General features: G+C 39.1%; 1 protein-coding gene across 1 annotated transcript in view; it reads right to left on the reverse strand.

The window, feature by feature from the left end:
• Positions 1-228: 228 nt before the first annotated feature.
• GALNT5 (polypeptide N-acetylgalactosaminyltransferase 5) overlaps positions 229-18955 on the reverse strand; it is a 42270-nt gene continuing 23543 nt past the window's right edge. The window contains exons 4-10 of the mRNA XM_058715223.1: positions 17314-17449; positions 16609-16728; positions 14257-14374; positions 12930-13253; positions 7871-7951; positions 4560-4721; positions 229-1138 (exon numbers count right to left, since the gene is read on the reverse strand). Coding sequence (XP_058571206.1) covers positions 998-1138; positions 4560-4721; positions 7871-7951; positions 12930-13253; positions 14257-14374; positions 16609-16728; positions 17314-17449 — 1082 coding nt within the window. The 3' untranslated portion in view covers positions 229-997. The remainder of the gene's footprint in view (positions 1139-4559; positions 4722-7870; positions 7952-12929; positions 13254-14256; positions 14375-16608; positions 16729-17313; positions 17450-18955) is intronic.

Raw genomic sequence — 18955 nt, forward strand, 5'->3', positions numbered from 1 at the left:
ATGCAGGGCTCTATTCCATCATGGGATCATGACCTGAGCCTAAATCAAGAGTCAGAGGCTTAACTGACAGAGCCACCCAGGTGCCCCTCATTGCTCTATTTCTGCTTTATTTATTTCAGCTCCTCTTATCTGATCTTGCATTAGAGCGTGTTCAACGATTAAGTGTATTTTTCGTGACTACTGTGTATTGTGACCCACCCAGTCTTTTTCTTTGCCTTTTTTCTTTCCTTTTTAACATCCACATAGGTCTAGGAGGTTGCTAATAAGACTGTTTTTTTTTTTTTTAAGTGTAGCTTTAAAAGCACAAAATGAATTAAAACAATGTCTATGTCTAGAATTGAATCAGCATTTGACTTCCTCACTGAAAATTTTTTTCCATTGACTCATATGGGGAAAAAACAAAACAAAGCAACATTATGTAGTCATCTAGATTAAAGCTCTACCATTGGGGAGTATGATATTGATACTCTTCACACTGGTAGGCGAACATGAGTGTAATTGGAAGGGACTTCATCAAGATGGCATCTGTGTGTGTTTCTAAGGTCTTTTCACCATAGGAACTCAAGTCATTGTTTTATTAAAAACAGTAAATAAAGGTCTAGGTTCTCATTGATTATACCAACTTGTGACGCCCAAGGAGCTGGTTATTATCAGACTCAGTCATCGTGAATATCACTGTGCTTCCTCCAGTACTTTTGGCTTCATTTCCAGTTACCTGTTTGATCACATAGGGAAGCTTGCAGGCTGAGGTCCAGCACAGGACGGGAAGCAGGCAATTCAAAAGGCCACCTAGAGTTGAAGAAGGACTCCAATCCAATGTTAGACTGTTTCCCTGAGCTCACTCTTGGTTTCTTAACTATTGTGGGTGTTTTAATCTCCTATTCAAAGGCTATTAGTTTTGAGAATGTAAACTACCACGGAGAAACACAGTCCCCACCTCCACTGTAATTTTCACAGTGTTTAATGGGTTTACTGGATAAAAAATATTAGTTGCTCTTTAGTCTTCATAATATTTTTCAAATTTCCACTTCTGATACTGCTTCACTGGGTCACAAGCAGCAACTTTCAGGGTCTTCTGAGAAACATTTCCTTCTAAGCATAACAACTGATGATAGTTTCCAAAAACAATGTGATTCACCTAGAAAGAAAGAGAATCTGGAATGAGCCACAGAATGAATTTGACAACTGCCATATAAAGAAATACAAACTAATAAAAAAAAGATAATTATATTTTTGATTCCTCAGGAATTCTTCTTGCCTAAATTAACAACATGCACACAGTCTTTAGACTGTATTAAATTTGTCTCTATCTCACTTCGCCAAGCTACAAGGCTGTTACGACTTTTACAACTTCCTCAGGGAGGAGGCAAAAGATTTATTTTCTGACAATAGGTTTGATAACTCTATTATTTATTTATTTATTTATTTATTTTTTCAACGTTTTTTATTTATTTTTGGGACAGAGAGAGACAGAGCATGAACGGGGGAGGGGCAGAGAGAGAGGGAGACACAGAATCGGAAACAGGCTCCAGGCTCCGAGCCATCAGCCCAGAGCCTGACGCGGGGCTCGAACTCACGGACCGCGAGATCGTGACCTGGCTGATGTCGGACGCTTAACCGACTGCGCCACCCAGGCGCCCCTGATAACTCTATTATTTAAAGAAAATAATTCCATACGGCATTTACTATATTTGATAGATGATGGTTCTCTAATTGATGGTGATCATGAAAAAATACCCATTGCAAAAAGTGAGTTAGTTAATGTCTTGAGTTCATACCTTAGAATGCAAAGTTGGAATACAAAGTGCTAGAAATGATGTATATATTTATAAGCTTTCCACCATAATCTCTGATAGTACATGATACCTGATGTTCAGAAAATCCAGGGGTAGTTAGAAAAAAGTTAAAGGTATTTCAGAGAAGTTCTATTATTGGTTAATATTTACTGAATATCCTAGAAATAATGGATAACCAATTTAGAACATGCTTATGGCTTTATATATTTTTTCACCTTTTAATTCTCTCAATTTTCCATGACTATGACAAAGGTAGTCTTAATCATACGTACATTGTTTTGAATTATTCAAAAGAATATATCAAACAGGGGTGGCTTCATAATAGTTTGTTTTAAAGGTGTTCCTACAAAAACATTGTCATCCTGTAGGACTCTGGTAAGACGATGTTTGAGTATGCTCAAGGTTTTGTAAAGGAGTTGGCCTTGAGCAAAATCATCCTGGATTATCTACAATGTTCTGCCAGTGGATTATAAAGTGGTAACTGAACAACTTGTCCCCAACCTAAAGACACTTGATGAGGGAACCAGTAGTGGAGGGTCATTCCATGCCCCAGTATTTAGAAGCTACCTATGAAATGATTTCCTTTTAGGTGTCCATAATCCAGAGCATTTGGGTGGGTGGGCTTAGAGAACATCTTTGAAATGCAGGTTGGAAATGTATCATTTTAACAATGCATTGGTATTCAGGGTCAAACTCACTATTACCCTACTTCCTTCCATGAAGCTCTCAACTCCTAATGCTAAAAGAAAAGATATGTTCTTGTTACTCATAGTCATATTCTCCATTTCTCTTAACATGCTTTGGAGGATTCAGGAGGTTTAGTATAAAAACTACCAAAATACTGAAAAAATAAGGAAGACTATTATTAAGATATTCATCTCCATAACATCTAGCAGCATGGAAATGGGGAACCGAAGGCAGAAGGCAGCTATGTGGCATGATACAAAGTCACAGGCACAACCAATGTCGGGAAACAGCTATCCAATTTTTGCTATCTTAATTAAATTACTCTCTTTACAAATTGGTTTACCATTTAGAGGGACCAAAATTAAGCCTGTATAAAAATCAGCTAATGAAGGCTTAAGTTCTCAATGGGGTCAAGCCAGTTTGTAAATAAGACCTATGTGATTTAAGGGCTGCTTACTCCTAAATATTTTCTCACCAGCCTGAATTTTTTTCCCTGGTAACAGATTCACTTCTGGAGATGAAAAATGTGTTCTCATTCTCATCCTTTCTCTCCCCTGCACCCACCACCTCCCCCAACACCTCCTGCTTTGTTTGGCATAAGGTTAAGGAAGCCAAAGAGAATATTCAATAGATGTTTATGCATTTTCCCAACACCATGAAATATAAAATTAGTAACTTGTACACTAGTAATATTTCATTTTTCTGAATAAGTCAACAAGAGCCATTATCACTAACAAGGAAAAAAAATGTCCAGAAGGAACTGAAATATAACAGAGAAAATTAAAAGGGAGGAAGATTGGGAAGCGTGTTGCTCAGACCCTGGTTTTGATCCCGAGCGGGAAGAAAACTGTCATGAAGGGAGTGGTCACTGGCTGTGACATCAAAAGGAATGGAGGCACTCTAAGGAGAAAAAGAAGCGTGCTGACTTTGGGGACAGGCCTGAGCAAAATGATGGTCTTCATGCACCCAGTACATTTTGTGGATTTGATGGCTACTTGCTAGTGAGATAGTAGAGACTTTAGGAAGGCCCTCCTGAAACTATTCTTGCCACCCCAAGATCTTACACCAAAGCTTATGATTTGATATCTTGTTAAAATAGAATTGGGGAAGGGGTGCCTGGGTGGCTCAGGCAGTTAGGCATCTGACTCTTGGTTTCGGCTCAGGTCATCATCTCATAGTTCGTGAGATTGAGCACCGTGTCAGGCTCTGTGTGGACAGCAGGGAGGCTGCCTGGGGTTCTCTCTCTTCCTCTCTCTCTGTCCCTCCATCACTCACACACACACACTCTCTCTCTCTCTCTCTCTCTGAAAAGAAATAAATAAACTTCAAAAAATACCATTGAGGAAAACTGTCAGGACTTTGAGAATGAAGAAGATATAGCAGGGGTGGTCTAGGAAATATTAACAGCTGGACCTCTGGACAAACACCCCCAGATCTGTAGCATGGGTTTATGTAATACTCCCATCATGGCTTGTTTCCAGCTACCAGTGTGATGTCATTGAATGTGAAGTTAGTGCACAATTAGCTCCTACAAGCTGGTGGGAGCTGGTTCCAACACCTGTTGAGAGCCAGGTCTCTGGTAACCAGGGTGGGGGATGAGGAAAAGTCACCCCTTGTGGAAAGGAGGCAGAATGCCAAAAAAACCGGATTCATCCTAAAGTGCAGGCCTTGTAGAAAGCACGCTGGTTCTTGTTTTCCCCATATACTCTCCTTATAGGCTTTTCTGGTGACCATTGAGAACCAGTTCTAGCCCAGAAGCATTATTTTTGCCGCTGTTAGTTGACTGAGGCAAATGACTTACAGAAACAAAGATGCTGATAGTAATGTAACCAAGGAACCCGGTGACTTATATTTAAAACAACCTACCTGAAATAAATTTTGTAAAAGAAAAAGGACTTGCCAATTTATAAAAAAAAAATATATCTGTTTATCTCTCTGTATGAACTTCTATATTGCCTCGATCATCACAAACACATTTAAAGGTTCTGAGTGAGGAAGTCGACAATGAGAGTTTTATGTCCCCTTTAATTGGAAGTTGGATTTGTGATAAAGAAGAGGTACAAATATTTTGCTTACCAGTTCCGGATGAAAGACTGATGTTGATTTATGCAGCCATTTTAGCCCTTTGTTTCTGTTATCACAAGGGTGCAGCCTCAGGGCCCCGGTATCAGGGACTGGAGCTAAGCACCACTCTCCATATTTAATAAGTCTTAGCCAGGTATAATTAAATTGCTGAAGCTGTCGGGAAATGAATAAAGAAAAGGTCACTTTCAGCAACAAACACAGGTAGGGTCTTTGCTTCACAGTTTTGTTAGCAATGGTTAAGGAGATGGGCACTCTGATCAAATGTTTTGTACCCAAATCCTGGTATTGCCACTTTCAGTTCGGACAGTACGGGCATACTATTACCATATCGCATTTCATTCTTGTCATTTTTAAGTTGGATAGCAACAGCGTGTATCTCAGAGAGTTGAGGTAATGACTGCTAGGTGTTTATTTACCACACAGTAAGCCCTCAATAAATGTGAGTTGCAATAATAAAAATTATTTAGTGCAGTTAGTACATAGGCGCAAACGGAGGTCATTTCAGGTAACTCGGAACCCCAGATAAGCCTGGTGTTTTGAGGCAGTGAAACATTCAAACCACCTGGAGCAATTAGGGTTACAAGGAGGTCTAAGTCACAGCCCGAAATTACTTTGGTGGACATGATTATGCTTCTTTAAGAGTATCCAGATTACTGGACTCCTAGAGGCTTTGTAGGAAAGGTCCACAATCTTTCTTAAGGGTAAAAAATGTTTCTAATGTAAACAATGTCAAAAATCTTTCTTTGCTGATAGCAGAAAGACTCATCGGGCTCTGCTCTGTTAGCATCCCCTAGTTCCCAAGAATTACTCTTGGAGAAGCCCAGTTTGGGAGAGTTGCTGAAGTCTAAAGTAAATACTGATTCAGGTATTGAAACCAGGTTTTAGATTTTTATAAGTCCTTTCTCCAGTTATTTACAACCTAGTACTATCCGTCTGGTCAATTACTTTATGGCTCTTGGTCTGGGGGACGTCTGTTGTTTTGCACCAATATAAACATAAAAAATAGACTTCTGGTAAAATCTATCTAAATGTTTTTACCTAGTGAATCATTTGTAATGTAACTGAGATGTAAGTTAGATTATCACACTTGTCATTGGGTTAGACCTCACCACTCAAAGGGTACTCCCTGGACCAACATCAGTATCACCGGGGAGGTAGTTGAAACGCCTGACTCTCAGCCCCATCATGAACTATTGAATCGGAATCTGTATTGTAACAAACTTTCCAGGTGATTTGTGTGCACATTAAAATTTGAGATGCATGGTCTTATGCCATAGTACAAGGAAGTGAGGTGGCTACAAAGAGAAGCTAGATATTACCTTTAGAAGGGACATCTCAACTGGTTGAAAAGTTAATAGTTAATGGAAAGCTAATAGGGGACTTTTTAGGTAAGGTGAAGGATAGAGCTTGGTGGTTAATCCTAGAAATTTATTCCTTTTGTGCTTTTTTTGGATGAATGTTATTAACTGGCTTGGTATAAAGTTTAGTTAATTCGGCCCCAGGTAAGTTAACTTCCTCCAACTTTCCCTTACTTCTTATTACTCAAACAAACTATAAGAAGCAGAAGCTAAAAATGAGTAACAAGACAAAAAGGGAGATGGGTGGTTTTTTTTTTTTTGAAAGCAGAGGGCTGCATATTCATATTTTCACCTCCTAGTATGTCCTTGAGAGGCTCAGTGGTTATCCAGACTACAATTTGGGTCTTCAGATAAAATACTGGTTTAATCAGGCATGGAAAATCACTAAAATGATGAGTCTTGAAGGACTGAGTTAAATAATATTTTGCTTTCATATGATTCGGACTACTTGTGGTTTTATAATTTATGACTTTATTTCCTCTCTGAATGGTTAATATGCAAGTTGTGTATTTCAAATGATTTTTGACACATTTCTCTTCCCTCTACCTCTCTTCTTTCCTAATTAAAAGAGAGTTCCCTTAGCTTCAAGTTTATAATCCTTAGCTGAATTATAGCAACACAGATGACAAAGATGCCTTTCTTCTAGTAGCAGCTTTGAATTAAGAGTGGAGAGGAAATGTGCTCAAAAATATAAGCAATGTCTTGGGGTGCCTGGGTGGCTCAGTCGGTTGAGCGTCTGACTTCGGCTCAGGTTGTGGTCTTGCAGTCTGTGAGTTCGAGCCCTGCATTGGACTCTGTGCTGACAGCTCAGAGCCTGGAGCCTGCTTTGGATTCTGTGTCTCCCTCTCTCTCTGCCTCTCCCCCGCTCATGTTCTGTCTCTCTCTCTGTCAAAACTAAATAAACATTTATATATATATATATATATATATATATATATATATATGTAGGCAATGTCTCTAAGTCAAAGTCTGGGGAAGCCTAGATTGTCATCACAAAATGATTTCTCCACCAAAGTGTGATCTACAATTTTAGGAAGCTGCATTGTACTCATGTACTGATGTTCCTATGAGTTTTATTTGGCACCCAAACCAATAATATCCCCACAGAATGAGAATGGGTAGGGAACGCATGTTGAAGAGGGAGGTCCCATCACTCAGAGCTCACCTCCAGCACTGCAGAGTCCTTGCCCTGTGCTCCTGGGCCCTCCTTCCTCCCCTATCTGTTGTGTTCTGAGTTTGTCAGAGATTTGTTGAAGGGTTTTCGATCATGGATCATGGATTATGTAATTTGCATTATGCTCCTTTATATGTATGAGAATGGGGAGGAGGGGACTGAATCAAAACAAAATTTCTCCCTTAGATTATTTAAAAATATGTTCTTCCTTCATTTCCTTTATTATTTTATCTTTGTACGTAACTTTTTTTAAATTTAAAAATATGTTCTTCCTTCATTTCCTTTATTATTTTATCTTTGTACGTAACTTTTTTTAAATTTTTCACATTTTGTGTCTTTATCATTATAACAGTGAACATTTGTGGAGCACTAAGTGTTAAATATCGTTCTACATGCTTCATCGGTATCACATAATTTCATCTTCAAACCTGTTTTAGGGGTAGGGACTGTTATCACGACTATTTACCTAAAGGTTAAAGGGTTTGCAAAGTTAACACACTTTCGAAAGCAGTGGAGCCAGCATTGGGTCCCTGGTGGGTTGACTTCAGTACCCACACTTTTACTCCCTTGCTCGCTGTCTGTACGTTTAGTTGTGGGCTCTCTTATCGCCAAGCGTATGATTATGTAGAAATTTATAAATTAATTATTGTTTGTAAAAGCGAAAATAAATTTCTCAAGTGAGCAGTAAATGTGCCATACCCTGCACTTATCACCTACACCTGGGCCATCTATCCACTGCACCTATGAGAGAGAAAACCCAGCCCAGGTACCTTGCTGCTTCCGTCACAGTCTTCCAAAGTGGCTGTGGTGTTTTCAATGGAAATGCATTTGCCCAAGGCCACATTAATAAGCTAGGAAGCAAAATATAAAATATGCATTAAGAAAAAAATATTTTGAAGTAGAACAAGACATTCAGAAAACACAGGCCATAAAACTATAATAAGGTTAAAAGATAGTTAAGTTGATAGCTTAGCATTACTTAGCACTATACGATTTTATTGGTTGCTATCTCTAACAGAGACATAATGTAATCTTGCTAAAGTACTGCTTCAATCTGTCAATTTAGGCCTATGATTCAGCCACAGAGCCAACAAACAGAAGCTTTTAATTAACCCTTGCCTGGAATGCTGAATAGGGAATGAGCAAAAGGTAGCATGAGAAGTAGTTATTTTCTTGTCTCAAGTTTTTCTGATGCATACATTAAAAGTCAACGCACATACTTGCAATTTAATCAAACCAACAGTTATGGGCTCTGTTCCCTGGCTGACCCCTCCAAGCTATTTCACTGCTTAGGCACTGAATCATAGATAAATGGAGTCCTTCAAAGAACAGCAGAGTCCAGCTGATTCCCTGTCAGAATCTTCCTAATGACTCAGGCAAGCTACAATTCATTATAGGAAAGTCATGAAAGCTAGTACAGAGCCAAGCTTAAAGACACTATCTGGCAGGCCCCCCAGGTTTTTAGTGGATTTACAGGGTCAAATATGGAGGCAGCTTTCTATAAGTCACCATTTAATGCAGAAAAATGTTGATTCCCTTGCCCTCTTTGACATCTTGGGGAAGGCTAATGAGATGGTGAGTTAATAGGGCGATTTAGACTTCTCAGATTTCTAGAAGAGCTGTGTAGAGTCAAATCTACACTCAGGAAAGCCTTCTGAGCTGGGAGTGGGGGGAAAGTCTTTGTTGGCAGGGACACTATTTGTGCCCTTTCCTGTTCTATCGTGCCTAACACAGAGCTCTAAATCCAGGGTGCTTTATGATGCAACTGTCCAGCTCACAGAGTTGTGAGCCTTCATAACAGCATGCTCACTGGTTGGTCCTCACTTTTACATGCATAGCTTAGGTTGCAAGAAAGTAAGGCAAATATTCAGGGACCACCAAATGCAGAAAACAAAACAAAACAAAACCTTTTAGCAAGTGGAAAAATCGCAAATGCTGGTAAGCAATGGACTGATATTGTAAGGACAGGAGAAAAAACTTGGGCATGGACAAGCCAGAGAGTTGGGATTGCAGTCTTTCACATAAAGGTGGACAACTGTAGACCCTCACTAGAATGGTGTCCCGGGGAAAACAATTTACCCAGTGGCACAGGGAGACAACAGGGAAGCTAGATTCTCCCTTGGGAATCTGAACCTTGCATTGACCTTCATTTGGGTTTGAGATGCAAGGTGAACTACTTGCATTGGATAGGAACTTTGACAGGCATAAAAATAGTGCCAGGGTGGTTACTTCTAGCGTGGCTGCATGGAAAAGAACTCTAGAAGGACAGAATTTCCATCAGAAATCTTCAAAGAAAGCTCTATTCACAATTTAACGTGACAAATATGGGAAGAGACAATCCACCACTAGTTAATGGAGCGGTCAGGACACACAGAAGGAATCAACTTCAGAGAAGAGATTTAATAGAAATGCAATGAAGGAGGATAATCCTAGAGATTAAAGAAGGGAAATGCGATCCAGTTGTTGTCTGGATTTTCACTGAGATAAATATAAACTTCTGTATTTGTGGATTACTCAGAAAATATCTTCCCACGTGTTTGGAAAACTCTGGCTTCACTACAGCTGAACAGGTTGGACTGCTCCAAACCTGGCAGAACCCCTAGGACGGTAATGTTTAGTTGTCTGCTACACGAGGGAGTGCAGTGTGTTTGCCAAATATATTTGGCCCTGGGATCCTATTTCTGGCAGCACAACTAACCTTGCCCAGAGCAGTATATGGGAACCCCTGGTTTAACTGATTACTTTGTATTTATTTTGTACAGTCCCTTCTGCCAAACATGGAAAGGCATTGGATGGAAGGAGATTTTTCTTTCCCTTACTTACCACTCCCCCCAGTTCTCTGAAGATTTGTTTCCCTTCCTCCTGATCAGAGGTTTCTGGAGAAACTGCTTTTCTTCACGTATAAACGATTTATGAAGTGCTAAGGGGTTGTTATTCTTTATTGACTTGCGAATGGTTTTAAACATTGACTTGTATTCAGGGGCGCCTGGGTGGCTCAGTAGGTTGAGCCTCTGACTCTTGATTTTGGCTCGGGTCATGATCCCAGGGTCCTGGGATTGAGCTCTGCCTCAGGCTCCATGCTGAGCATGGATCCCTGCTTGAGATTCTCCCCCTCTCCCCCTGTGTCTCTCTCCTGCTCATGCTCTCTCTTTGTCTCTCTCAAAATAAATAAATAAACTTAAAAAATTATATTTGTGTTTTTAATGTAAACCATTTCAATCTTTTTTTTTTTCACCAGGCAGTATGTAAATTTTTCAATTGTTTTTCAAAATTTATCCATTTTGAATTCTTCCGTTTTCCAATTTAGGAGGTGGAGTTCCCCACAGTTTATCACGGCATTTGCTAAACATTAGGCTATAGGCTGCTTACTAACCATTTAATCCAATGTGTATAAAGACACATTGTTAGTGAGGTTCTTTTATTCATCAAACATTTTTGGTTCCACAATAAATGATCGGTTCTTATAAAAAAGAAAAGAAGACAAACAAAAACCCTTTCACTGGATTTAAATTGTAAAATATTTTCTTGGGATTTTTCAAGACTCTCCACCTAAAATAATGGTTCAGTTAATCTTAAGTCTGAAATGCCTAGTGAAAGATCTTCTTCTTCTTCTTCTTCTTCTTCTTCTTCTTTTTTTTTTTTAAGTGGTAATAATGCTCCCTACTAGTTGCTTCAAAGAGAAGCCAATGGCATCTTGATTGTAATTTGTCTGAGGAAGGCAACAAATAGAATTCAAAAAAATAATTTAAAAATACTTTGTGCATTTTAATATATTATTAGCTCAGGCATCAGCAGGCTGTTTACAGAAGAGCTCTTCAAAAATTTCATGGGAACTCTTACACACATTAGCCTCACAGAGGAGGCAAAAGGTAGTTTTTTAGTTCCCTCTGGTGGTTAAAGTTCAGTAATGCTCTTGCTGAGATTCTGTGTTAGGACAGAATATGGTGAGAATTTCCTTTTTCCTTACTCAGGAGTTGGAATTAAAAAAAAAAAAGTGTCAGTTTATTTTACAGACAAATAATTTGAACAGTGTATAAATCCACGGTGTTCTCCTTAATGAGTTACCTAGAAAAAAAATATCAGGATAAACCACCTGAAATAGCTGCTATTCTATTTTGACCTATAAAAATGATCATTTTATACTACATTATGTTACAAACAGATCACTTTTACTATTTGTCAATTGAATTTTCAAGTTTCCTCTTTTTTATACTCTTCCAGGATCTTCCCTACACTGGGAGAATGGCTCTACTACGTCCTTGCCATCAGGAATTTTCCTAGACAGAGAGTGGTTGGTTTGTGTAATTCACTTTCTAGGGAGAATTGAAAAAAACGTGGCCTAAAATAGCAGGCTTACTGATGGTCAGGTCTGAGAACCTCTTGCATGAAGAAAAAGAAAACTCTGAAAGAAAATAAAATAATGCTGGGAATATTTATAAATAAAAATTAAATGAGAAAGCAGTAACATGGATTAAAAATATGCATGACTGGGAAAAGCTCTAGGTCAAGTCTTGACCTCTAAACCCATTTTATGATAAGTATCCTCACGTCTTGCCATCCTCTTCGAATTAAGCCCCACTCCTAGAATGGGTTTGAAATGGCCTTCATCCAGTTTCTCTACTTTCTTGCTTTACTTCATAGATTTTGTACTGTGTCCAACCTGTCTAGCTCAGTTTCTTCCTTTTTGGTCCATTATGTTGTGCCCTGGAATTTTCTTTGTCATTGTCTTTTATTTTCAGTTCCTGTTTGAAATCTGTGAAAATCTAATTAAATCATGTCATCCCAATCTTAACCCTACTCAATAGCTCCCTATTACATTCAGGAGAGAGAAGAAAGAGAGAGAGAGAGAGAAAGAAAGAAAGAAAGAAAGAAAGAAAGAAAGAAAAGAAAAGAAAAGGAAAGGAAAGGAAAGGAAAGGAAAGGAAAGGAAAGGAAAGAAAGGAAAAGAAAGAAAAGATAGACGGGAGGGAGGGTGGGAAGGAGAGAGGAAGGAAGGAAGGAAGGAAGGAAGGAAGGAAGGAAGGAAGAAAGAGAAGGAAGGGGAAGAAAGAGAAGGAAGGGAAGAAAGAGCAGGAGAGAGAGAGGGAGGGAGGGAGGGAGGGAGGGAGGGAGGGAGGGAGGGAGAAAAAAGAAAGGAAGTAAGAAACAAGAAAAAGAAAGGGAAAGGGAAAGGAGAATCCTTAGTCTGCCTATAAGGACCCATAGGACCACTCTTCCTTCCTCTTCCTCTTCATCTGTTGCCATTCTTTTCTCCTTCACACCCTGACAACATTCATCTTCTTTCCGGTTCTTGAACGCCTAGACAGTCATCTAACTTAGAGTTTTTGTACAAGAGGCGTCCTATGCCTAGGGCTCTCTTTTTTGAAGTTTGGCTGACCCTTGTCTTTGAGGGCTAGCATTCAATATCTCCTCAGAGTTGAATATTCTAGCTTAGAAGGACTGGTCACTAGGGACCAGTTCCCTAAATTAGAGTCATTTTACTTTTTATTTAAGCGTTACATATTTGTACATGGTTTCCCTTACTCACCTTTAAGCTCCACAAATAGGCATCAAGTCTACTTTATACATATTTACCCCATAATCCAGTTCTGAAATACTGTGTGGTTTATTGATATCCAGTAGGTACTTGCCGAATTAATCAATGAATGTAGCTGCCTAAAAGCCTCCCTTAAGTTCACCTATATTTAATCCTTAACCATGCTCTGTCTCATCTGCCCTCATATTGGATATTTATTTATAGTGTAATCCTTCATTCTTTTCCACACTTTTTCAAGAGTTTTTAAATTTAATATTTATGGACTCACAATTTAACTTGCTCCTTGAACTTACCACACCATTAGCCCTCACAATGGGAGCCTTCAAATCAGGAAAAACATTCTCCAAATACCATTTGAAACTTTTGCATTTTAGTTTCTTTCGAAGTTTCCGTTGTTCGGTGAGGTTTCCAACATCTAACCCTTGGTCTATGAGGTGGTCCCCGTGGCCATAGAATAGCTCCTTGTACTCATCAAGCCAGACCTCAGCAACCCGCACCAAGTTCCGCTCTACTGTCTTCATCCGGTCCTTGGGGAAGGTATATGGATTGTCATTTCTGAATATGTGGCCTACTCGGGAACAGGGAATGATCTCAATTTCACCACCACACATCCATACCTGTAACAGTTTGATAGGAAGCATCAATTATCACATGACTGCCCACAATTCATGGGCAATTAACAATGACAGGAATCACCTGGTGACCACCCCCCTCCCCCCCCCACCCCAGCTTGAAGTACTACTGTCAACGTCTAAAATCTTTTTCAATGGTTTCAAATTAAGCTCAACAAGTTTATTTAGCTTTGTACATTGCTGTGGAGCATTTTAGGATTCGTAAAATATATATTGTTTTCTTCCCTACCCTGCAGTGTACATCTTTTTTTAATAAAGAAATTCTCACAGAATCCCAATGTATGAAATATATCGTATGGAGTCCTGCTTTGGTTGGATCAGGGTAAGGAGTATATGTTTCCTTTTTTTTTTTCAATTTTCCCTCCTTACATGTTGGGGTGATCCATATAACTTAATGGAACACAACTTGAAAATGAGCTCAAAGTAATACCCCTTTTACTATATACCAACCCACTCCCTAAGAAAACAGTTGCCTTTTGGATTCTCTTCACTCTGGCTACTGCCAAGGATTTCTTAGGTGTTGATCAATGACCATAAATACCCAGAGCTGTCTGAGATGTCCAAAGTTGCTGCAACATCACCTGTTGATGGCCTGTTCTAAAGGCACTTTTTGTACCTCTGTCACTTGCACTAAGATGACCCATTACTGAATGCTTTCATTACTTCTGATATATCAGAAAAATGTTCCTGGAGATATTTAGTATGAAGTATGAATCTCACATCATTTAGGTCAAATGGCAGACAATATTCCCCCTGTATTCAGATGTAGAAACAGTGTTATAAAATACTAGGGAACTCTGATAAATTTCATGGGAGCTATTGATTCTTCCAAATTCAATCTGGGATAGAAAAAACATTCATCTAGAGACCCTAAAGTTTCTGTGAAATTTCTTCCCAGAGACAGTCCCATAGCTGATTATGTTAGTAAAATGAAACCAAATGATAAACTCTTAATTGTAGAAAGAATTTGAGGACCGCTTGGTAATACCTTGAATGAGAGCTCCATATTTTCTCCACCCCAGACATCAAGCCCAGGGTCGTATGTTCCAAGTTCGAAAAAGTAATTTTTATCAATGGAAAATAGTCCACCCGCCATGACGGGACATCTACAAAAAGAAATGTTTGTTTTTTTAAACTTGCATGTCATGCGAATTCAACTTTTTAGAGTGGGTCCCCTGTGCAGTTGTGGTGGAGTTAAGAGACATTTCAAAATAGCTATCGAGGGTGGGGAGGTCTTGGAAAGGAGTCACAAATAGCACTGAAGAGATCAGTTCCGTGGTTCATGGCGGCAGAGATTGATTGGGGTCAACAAAGATGGGGTTTGGAAGTACGATTCTTATTGTCTTTACTCTCTGACCCAAACTCTCCGAATATGTTATTTTTAAAAATGCTTATTTAGTGCTAAGGGAGTACCAGGTACTGCTCTAAGTATTATATATATACACACATACATATACGTATGTATGTATGTGTATATATGTATGTATATATATATGTGAATGTATATATATATATATATGTGTATATATGTGTATATATATGTGTATGTATGTGTGTATATATATGTATGTGTGTGTGTGTATGTATATATATATATATATATATATATATATATATATGTAACCTCAGACTTTACAAAAACCCTGAAACTATATACCATTAAGAAAGGACAACACAGAAAAGGTTAGAAATGTTCCCAAGGCCACAGATTAGTATGATGTACATCTGGGGTTCAATTTAGGTGGTCTGGTTTGATGTTATGATCTCTCACTCCACCACACTGCCTCAACTGTAGACAGACTTTACTGACAGCATGTTATGTGGCAAACACTTTTTAAAGCATGTTATATAATCAGATTTAATTTTCAGATAATGCAGGTAGCTACTTCTATTAGTCTTAACGCAGAACTGAGGAAACAGAGATTCAAAGAGGTTAAGTAACCTTTTAAAGCTCACGCCATCAGTCAATATTACAGTTGAGATTTGAATCCAAAGAGTCTGACTCCTGAGCCTTCATTACTATTATAGATCATGGGGGATAGAAACTACACTTGAATCAGCAGTAATCAGTTCCCATGGTGTTAAGATTGAGCCAGCTGAAAGGGGTTTGTGTGGAGAGCTTGCCTTGTGTTTAGGGTATACAACAATCTCAAGGGTAAAATAATTCCTACCCCACACCTACTTCCCTTCCCCTTAGGCACATATTCTGTCTGAATGACAAATGTCCTTTCCCATCTATCCAGAATGCATTCTCTTCCCAACGTTATGTTGGATATAATCTGAGCTCAATCAGTACATTGACCCTCCAAATGGGAGTCTGAAAAAGGCAAAGATGTTCTTTAGGTGTGGGATCAGAGCAAGAGTGTTACATTCAGGCAGATATGGATTTGAATCCCAATTTGTTCTTTTACAAGCTATATATCCCTGGGAAAATTAATTATTTTAAGGCTCAGTGTCCTCATCTCTGTAATGGCAATCCTACCTACCACCTTTTCTAGGGTTATAGAGAGGGCTAAATGCAGACTGCTTAATAAATGATAATAAGCCTACTTGACTTGCTAGGAATATCAATTCTGAAAGCATGGCACCTAGCAAAGGATAGGGGGTAAGTTCTGAGAGATAATGCCACAATGCACAGTCTGGGCTGGGCTTTCTCTTTACACTTGTCAGTTCAAGTTCTCTCTCCAACTGGGGAGTCTTTGGGACTCCTGCCACTCTGCCTGAGGCTGTCTTCATGCATGTCTAGACTCCTGGGGAAGTGTTCAGAAGTCTTCATTTTGACTTCAGGTCTAAGCTGTGTTCTTCAATCCAGCTTCTCTAGTAATAAAACCCCACTTTCAGTTCATATTTGCTTCTGTGTATATTTCTCAATTCACTTACAGAATATGGCACCCCTCCCATGGAAGGGGTAGGGTTAGACACCAAAAGAAAATCCTAACAATAGTTATTATTACAATAATACTTTTATTACTATTATTTACTCTTCTAATTTTTACTCATGTTGCCTTTAATGTTATGTGTGCTTATATAGCATTTATGCAGCATATTCAACTAGTTTATACTTCTTAGGTTGTAAATCCCAGGGAGAAGGAATAGTGTTAGCAAATTTCTCTGGATTCAGGGCTGAATAGGGTGTAATTGACCATTTTAAAAATGAGTTTTGGTAGTGGGAAACTAATTTCTTAGGGAAACTTTGCTTGCTTTTGATCATCTATTGGTTAAAACCATAATTCTTGATGGTCTATAGAACGACGGGAAATACTTGTTTCTTGGGATTGCTTCCCATGCCTTTGCAAAAAGATACACGATTGCCTCCTAATCTTAAATCTCACACGCTTACCGTATTATATCAGTTTCTTTAATTCTGTTTTTTGCAACAACATCTGGAGGAATTGTTCTCCAACCAAAGTTCATGGGCCACACGAAGATGCCTCTTTGAAAGTTGTCCACTGTCATGTAACTAATCCAGGAAAAGAACACAAATGTTGCTTGAGATCATACACATATACTTGATCAACCTGACACCATGTCTTGTTAAAATGAATGAAGCAAGTGCTTACACAAATGACTCGAGATTATCACAAACTTTTTATAACATTTCAAGAGAATTTATGAGTACAACTTGCATTAGTGACTAATTGGCTGGATTGCTTGTTTTTAACTTCTACTTTTCTTTTAATAATGTTCTGGATATTGTTGAGGGAAAAAATTAGGAGCATATGTATATTTCCCACAAAAAAGATGAATGAGTCTTAAGGGAGATAAATATTTTGGGGCACAGCTGAATAGAAAGAGGAAAGAACTGGACAATGGGTATTAGGAATTCTTGGTATTAAGGGTTAAGCATTTTGATGATCAAGTAAACAATTGGATTGACGTTCTCTGATCTCGATATATCTATTATGTGTTTCCATTTATGTAATTGGGTTAACTGTGTATTTCTCAGATTTGTAAAAGTGTGCAGCCTAGGAATATGACCAGTACTTTCTGCTGCTGTTAGTTAATGAGTCACTTAGAAGTATCTTGTGGAATATGACAATATTACCTCATATCTTTATCATTGATGACTTCGATTACTGGACAGGCTACCTTCTTTCTACTTAAATAAACTCTTTCCAGAAGAGGTTCCAACCAACCGACGTTACATTCCACGTGAGAATCTAAGAATGTCAACACATCACCTAGAGAGCCAGAAAAAGAAAGTTCATTTGAAAAAAGCAATATACTGAGTGTGTGTTTGTTGTGTTCAAAGGTCTTGGAGATTGCTCCAGAAAGGTGATTGCAAAGGCAGTACATTGTAAAGGCCGGAATTATCACCGAATTCCTGGTCCCTATATTTTCATTCTATCATGAAATAAAAGACATTTTGTTTCTGGAAGCATCATTTTTGTTTGCAAAAAAAAAAAAATTGATAAGCCACTTTGAATGGGTAGCCAAGACTTTGAAGAGAATCCTTAGTATTAAAAAGGTGGCTGCTTTGTCTCTTCTAAGGAGGGTGGGTCCCATTACCCTGGGGTGGGGGTGGGGGGGGTCTGTGGAAAACTGAGCTTTGTTTTTCAGAAGACCAGGCAGAGTTTGATAATCCAAGGTTGGCATCAGAAAGGGGAAATACCATTTTGCATAATAGGGGTGCAACCAGGCAAAAGGGGAGGAATCAGCAAGGCTAGAAGGCAGTGTGGAAGGGCTACAGGGGTGGGAGGAAGAATAGGGAATAGGTTAATGGGTAGAGAGTTTTAGTTTTATAAGCTGAAAAGCATTCTAGAGATGGGTTGTACAACCGTGTGAATATACTTCAGAGCATGGGACTGTGCACTGAAGAAATACAACCGAGACGGTAAATTTTATGTCACCCGTATTTTACCACAATAAAAAATACGAGCGTGGCAGGAGAAAGAGAAAAGAAAGAGAAACTTGGAGGCTAAAAAATACTCATTAAAAATCCTTGTTCTCCTATTCGTTGTGTGTAGCAATACTTTCATCTCAATAAAATTCTAAGTAGCATCTACATTGTTCCAAATGATTTATGCAGGTGGATTATGTGTGTGTGTGTGTGTGTGTGTATGTGTGTGTGCGTCTAAGATTAATAATAACCTGAGGAATCTGAACTATGACCGAAATCCTATGTATCCTTTCAGGCCTGACCAGAGGCAATCACAGAAGCTTCTCTGGCAGGCCACGTGGCGGGAGGCCGCCCTCTCACACCAGACACGGTCGGCAGCCAGCGCGCCCCAGCCTCTGAAGGGAATTGCAGTCAAGAGCTCAGGCCCTCCCTCCCACTCAGTGGACATGCCCTCAGCAAAGCTGTGTTTCCAGTCCACATTCTTCCATTTTCCTCCACTCCGAGGACTCCTTCAGGCCAGGAACCCGGCTTCACCATGTGGGAGATGGGTAGATCTCCAGCACATTTGCCTCCACTCTGATTCAGCATTCGGTACTTTCCCACTCCTACCCCTCTCTTTTCTCTCACCCTAGCCCCCAGGGCTATAAAACAGGAGGAGTCTTTTGTTCTGGGCTCCTTTAGGCAGTAAGACGATCCTCACATCTGCTCAATCCATCAGTCCATTTCTCTACAGGGAAGAATGGAACATTGAGGGAGTCAGCACTTTTCTTCTGTTTCAATTCTTACTTACACTTCTTACTTCCATTATTGGAGGAAATGATTAAAGACTTGAGCGTTACTTTCATTT

The sequence above is a fragment of the Neofelis nebulosa genome, chromosome 2 (genome assembly GCF_028018385.1).
Source record: "Neofelis nebulosa isolate mNeoNeb1 chromosome 2, mNeoNeb1.pri, whole genome shotgun sequence".
Taxonomy (NCBI): Eukaryota; Metazoa; Chordata; class Mammalia; order Carnivora; family Felidae; genus Neofelis; species Neofelis nebulosa.